This window comes from Paroedura picta, chromosome 8, assembly GCF_049243985.1.
Source record: "Paroedura picta isolate Pp20150507F chromosome 8, Ppicta_v3.0, whole genome shotgun sequence".
In the NCBI taxonomy this organism is placed as follows: Eukaryota; Metazoa; Chordata; class Lepidosauria; order Squamata; family Gekkonidae; genus Paroedura; species Paroedura picta.
This window is the reverse complement of record NC_135376.1, coordinates 62,564,963-62,570,962: the sequence shown is the minus strand read 5'-3', so window position 1 is coordinate 62,570,962 and position 6,000 is coordinate 62,564,963. Positions and strand designations below refer to the sequence as shown.

At 38.9% G+C, this 6,000-nt stretch overlaps 1 protein-coding gene across 2 annotated transcripts in view; it reads right to left on the bottom strand.

Annotated features, from left to right (window-relative positions):
- Positions 1 to 605: 605 nt before the first annotated feature.
- The window catches only part of DOCK1 (dedicator of cytokinesis 1), a 474,081-nt gene continuing 468,686 nt past the window's right edge, over positions 606 to 6,000 (bottom strand). For both annotated transcript variants that reach the window (XM_077350091.1, XM_077350092.1), the window contains exon 52: positions 606 to 1,764. In XM_077350091.1, coding sequence (XP_077206206.1) covers positions 1,669 to 1,764 — 96 coding nt within the window. In that variant the 3' untranslated portion in view covers positions 606 to 1,668. The remainder of the gene's footprint in view (positions 1,765 to 6,000) is intronic.

Sequence of the window (6,000 nt, the reverse complement as noted above, 5' to 3'; positions counted from 1 at the left end):
AGGATTCCTAGAACTGAAGGATGATATCTGATTCTGCTGGAAGATCTAGCAGAATCCCTCATCTAGCAGATAGTCTATGAGGATCAACAGTATGGAGGTGAGATTCCCCACCTTGCACTATTGCACAAAAAGGCAATAGTCTCTCTGGAGGTCCTGGAAAATACTGTCTCTTGAAAATATTAACATCTTACATAATAGGATCCTACTTACAATTCCACAAGATAGAAACCACAATGGAGAAAGTTTGTGGCATGAGTCAAATTGTCGTTGGCTGAGTAAGGTTGCTTTATTAATCATAGCTTTCAACTATGGGTTCATGTGGCCATAGCTATCTGGGTTTAACACAGGTATCCTGGCTTGTTCCCTGGCTCACTGTAATGCAGGATACCATCCAGGTCTTCATGAGGAAAGAATGAAGGCAATGAATCCAACATTTATGTGTGAGCAAATTCTTGGTTTCACACATTCAAATAAACCAGGATATTACATTCAAAATGAACCACAGTTATGTATCAAGATGTGTGACAGATGAAGCCCAACCCACTTTATAATTAAGTACATTTTATAGTAATTTGGAACCAATTTCATTTTTTTAGAGACAGGAGTATTTTAAAATAATTCTTTATTTCTGGGTTCAGTGAAATAGTTGATCTATTGTTAAAGTTACAAAGTCTGTTGATGGTAAAAAAAGGTAGAGTGATATATATATATATATATATATATATATATATAAAATTAGTTTTCTGGTTTTCCTCATAATTACCCAATATTTTCAGAATTCTATTAGTAGAAATAGCATAAAAGTAAGCCATTTATACATTTTCAGCAGTTACCAAAATTTTAAAGGTTGTAACACATTTGTAGTTACATTGCAGCATTATTACTTTAAAAGCAGGCACAATGAAATTAAACACATTGTTAAGACCTATCATATATACAAAAAGTCTGTACAGAATGACACAACTGTAATCAACTCCATGTAAAATGTTATGTTTATATTTTTGTTTCAAAATGGTTTCCTCATTCCTATTTTATTACTTTATAAGAAAAGATGATCAACACTTCTGTTGTAGCATTCCTCGTAAGGGCTGCTCAGGAGCCTAAAATATGCTAAAATACAAGCAAAAACAGGTTCAGCTGTTAGCTGGATCACATTTGGTTATAATTTAACTTTAAAGAGTAATCAGCCAATGAAAGGCCAGTATCAATGGCAGTCCAATGCAATGACAGATATCTTCACAAATGTTTTTATTTTACTAATTCCTCTACTTCAAAGATTACACAATCACAATACTAAAACTGAACTCCTGGCATTCAGTCAATTTATTTCATTAGGCTTATTTGTGCCAATGCAGTGGAGGAATGGCCTATTATTTGATCCTCCATGATGCTACTCCTTAACTATAAATAGTTCAAACTTCTAGAAGCCAAGGGAGCTAGAAAAAAATAATATGTTGCTAATTAACAGCATACTTTTACTTTGGAAAACTGGGAGCTGGAAAAGTGTCCATAATCCTGCAACCTTACTTGGAAATGCTATCACTCTGAAAGTGTGAACTATTGCACTAAATGTTAGATGCTGCAGGCACACAGTGTACACCTTTAAAAATCCTCAGGGGGGACAAATGAAATATTACAGCTTAGTCTTTGGAGGTATCCTTTCTGAAGTCACTGGACAATCCCAGAGTCCACAGAGGTCTGTTTCCGAGTGGTCTTTGGAGGAGGAGGTGGTGGTGTTTTGCTCGGTAATGGAGGCGGCAGTTGCTAGAAAATGAACACAGAAGAAAGCATTTTAGTGAGGAACAAACTTCCCACCAGCTCATCAATTCAATTATAATTTCCTAAAATACTGTCATGATACTTAGGAAGAGAAGAGTGCCTTCATTTAGCTCCACTCCAACTTGGATCTTCTGATCACAGCTTTGCTGCTGGCTCTTAACTAAGTCTAGTATTTAATACTGACACTAACTGGTTTCTCAGGATTTATTAACTAATTCAGTGTTTCAGAAAAGTGTGTTATAAGCAGGTGTACGACTGACTTTATTCGTATGTATTAACTATTATAGCCCTAAGCACAACAGAGTTGAGAGTCTAATGCAGAAATACATTCTCTCCCTGACTTTTAGATCTAGCTTCCTGTTCTCTTAGAAAGGTCTTCTTGCCACACAAAAAAGGATGAATTAATTATTTTGTAATTTGCCACTATATATGCATTAAACTAAGATTCTTAATGCTAAAATATTTAGCTGCTAAATGTCTCGCTTTGAATTCAAGGAAATGACAAGAGCTGCTAGTTTGCTTAATCAAATTAATGACAGGCACGAGTTCAGATTAGACATGCAGTAAATTACGGACTCTCATAAAGATCAAGCTATATGGCCAATGACAAAAATCCATATTGTAAGGATAATGTCAAGCTACTGCAGAATTGCTCACACATGGCTTTCGGGGTGATTTTCAACAGCATCATTAAGTATGCAACCGACGTTACTTCTTGGCTATAGGACTGAAGTAATACTGCAGTGTTATATCCAGCAGAGATGATATCATCTTTCATGCCATCTTACCCCATCAAGAGAACAAACTCTCCTTTTCTTTTTAACAGCCCGACATTTTAATAGCTCCTTACTACCTTCCCCCCCACACACTTTTGATTTCTTCTCTTTCATCCTTTTGTACATCTCCCTTTTCAGATGGTATTACTCCTTCACACAAATCCAATGATTTTGTCAGATGGCTAACAGCTTTGCTTCTAACCAGAAGGTTATAAAAATGTTAGCCACGCTAAATAGCTTTAGCAATTACAATATACACGCATACGTAGTGTTTGCTATATTTCCTCGCTGCTGTCATAGGACAGGGGAAAATATTTGAGGCAGCAGGGAAAATATCACTTTATCTGCTTCTGTGATCTCAATTGTCACTTGGAGGCTTCCAGGCCCATCCCAGGGCACGAATGTTTATAGAACTGCTTGTAAAAATTCACAGTGATCAATGCCCTCATTTCCATTCAGTGGTTCAGGTAGGCACTTCGGAGCATGAATTACTAAAGAAGGTAGGCCTCATTCTCTTCAGTGCTGGGAGTAGAATACACACACACACACACAAAGGTTTTTTGTTTGTTTTTGTATATATCTGGGAATCTGGAACAATATTTGAAATGCCTAGGATATTGGTCAATGGGAACAGACATTAGGGGGATCCTTGATCTTTCTGCCCAATCATCTTACAGTCCTCTGTGGCTGTCAGAGCATGAGCAAAGAAGATACAAAGCAGGCCTTGCTGCAGCTTGACTCAATTTCGGGGTAAGATTTTTGGGGAATGCTGTGTGCTTTTACTGCTCTGGTCTGTCAGAGCCTCTCAAGAAAGACTTCCTTCTTATTCCATGCGAGAATATCTTTTGGACTAGTTCAGCCACAGTGGTCTTTTTTTTCAAATATTACTTAAAACATTATTGAACATTAAAAAAAGGAATGTGGTTCAAAAACATGTTTGGAGTAAAGGGTCATTTAAAAAAAGTGATTAGGCTTCAAAATAACGGAAGCCAGGAAGTTAAAAATAGGGTTTAGACTGAACTTTTAGACTTCAAAAAAAAAGTTGAAGTTGGGCATAGGCATAGTTTTACCCCATAAAATTAAGTTGTGTGGGTTTGCCTAAAAAAAAGGCAATGACAGGTCAATCAACCTCCATTGTTGGTTGACCATCTCCTGTGATAACATCTGATCTCTAGGCAACAGAGATCAGTTCATCGGGGGGGGGGGGGAACGGCTGCTTTGGAAGGTGTACTCTATGGCAGGGGTAGTCAACCTGTGGTCCTCCAGATGTCCACGGACTACAACTCCTCATGGGAGTTTGCTGCATTTGCTGGCAGGGGCTCATGGAAATTGTAGTCCGTGGACATCTGGAGGACCACAGGTTGACTACCCCTGCTCTATGGCATTATACTCCACTGAAGTCCCTCCCCTCCCCAAAACCTCAAGCTCCACCCTCAAAATCACCTGGTATTCCCCAGCCCTGAGTTGACAACCCGGTCAGGAAGACGGAAAATGTCAAGCGCAGCAATGAGTCAAACTCAAGAGCAAATTAGTTAGTTCCTAGACTCAGAGTGTAGTAGAGCCTAGTGCAACAGCTAGTATACTTTGAAGTAGTTTAGGAATAAGGTGACCAAAGCAGGGCTCTGGGGGAATGGCCAAACAGAACAGCAGTAGGGTGGAAAGGAGGGTTGCTGCTCTCCCATCCCTTGTGTAGAGGCCTGCTCCATAACTGTCTTCTACCACCCACTCTTCAGGCTGGGTAGTGAGGCTGTGGCGGAGTGTGACTTGTAGAGGTGCCTGAGGTAGGTGCTGACACTGAGCTGTTGTGACTCTGCAGGAGTGTTTCGGGCTAAACTTCAGGTATGAGAGTCTTTGGGGTGTTGAGTTTGCCCTAGAGACCAAGTGGCTGCTAGAAGAACTGGGGGAGGGACTGGGAATTGCTTTTTGGTTTCTCCAGAGTGCAGCAGGTCTTCTGATGAGAGGGAGGAAAGGCTGGAGGTGGTTTTAAAGGAAGAGATGGCACTGTACCATCTCAGTTCTTTCTCCCTTGGACATCTACTTTTGCCTGTCCAGATGTGGTATGTTTGCCCCATACCTATTCCAGAAGGTTGGTTCCAGAGCTGCTAGTCAGCATAGATTCCTGCAGGTCAGATGGAAGATGGCTGGGGGAGGGGGAGGCTTTGGTAGTTGCTGATAATTAACTGTTAATTTTAGCAATTATATGCTGGTTTGATTGTTTTATCCTACTTTTGTGAACCAATATAAGCCTGTTTATGAATAATAATAATGATAATAATGAAATATTCTCAACTTATGTAAACAACACATTGAAACCATGGTGAATTGCGGGCTATGACTCAGTTAATGCTTCAATCAGACATTAGTGAATTAAAACCACAGCCACCCAATCATTCTGTTACAGGGATGCTATTTATAAACAACAATAATAATCAGTATGATATTGTATTGAAAGAAAGCAGCTTCCTGGTTTTCGCCCACCATGCTAACATTCCATTATATTCTATTCATCATTTCAATCAGAATAAGCTCAACTCAAGTGTTCAGTATTTGTCCTTGGCTAGTTTACTGAATGAAGTGTCAGAAAATAAAGAAAAAGTATAACATTGTTACTAAGGATTACCTTTTTAGGGCAACAGCAACTGTTTCAGCAAAAGAATAATTCCATAGAGCTTAGGGGACGGGAGCTTATGTAAAACAGACGAAAAGTACATTTGTCGGAGGAGGAGAAATAGTCTGGGATAGAAAAGAATTCCTTTCAGATACACTGCCACTTTAGTAATACTATCTCTGCATTCAGTGCAATTCCTCCTGCAATATTAAATGCAGAGTTGAGGATTTTCTTCAACCTGTTAAGTTTGTTTTCTGGAAGATGGCTCAATATTGGCAGAAAATCGGCAGTGTTAAGGGCCTAGGTTTTGGGCACACTGAGTAGACGTACAAATGTTTTTGCATCCACACTGTAGTTGGGGGGAAAATCACAGTAAACCATTCTAGCTACACACCTACCAACTTGTTTGTTTGTACCCCTCAGATTCAAAGTGAAAAGTGGCATATTAGGAACAGGACTTTGAAATTATGCTTATGTATTTTATTTTTCTAAAAATGTTAACGGTATATCTGGTTTCTTTCTATTCCTTCAAAATTATATTAGAAAAAATTGCTATTAAACTCTCAATAGACCCTCAATAACAATATCACTTGCACCAAAGCATTTCTTTTTATAATAAGGCTGAAATACAATGCTGATTTCCCCACGCCTTTATATTAATTAAATATGTGTTTGTTTCAGTCATTTCAACGGTGCTCTTCAGGTTCTAAGAGATTGCTTTCTCTCTGAAATAATGATAGAGCCTGCCAGTTCAAATTAAACTCTATTCTAGGCAGATTTCCCTGAGTCACGTGGACCTCAGGGGAAATGGGAACCTTATGTAAAAGGCACATCTGC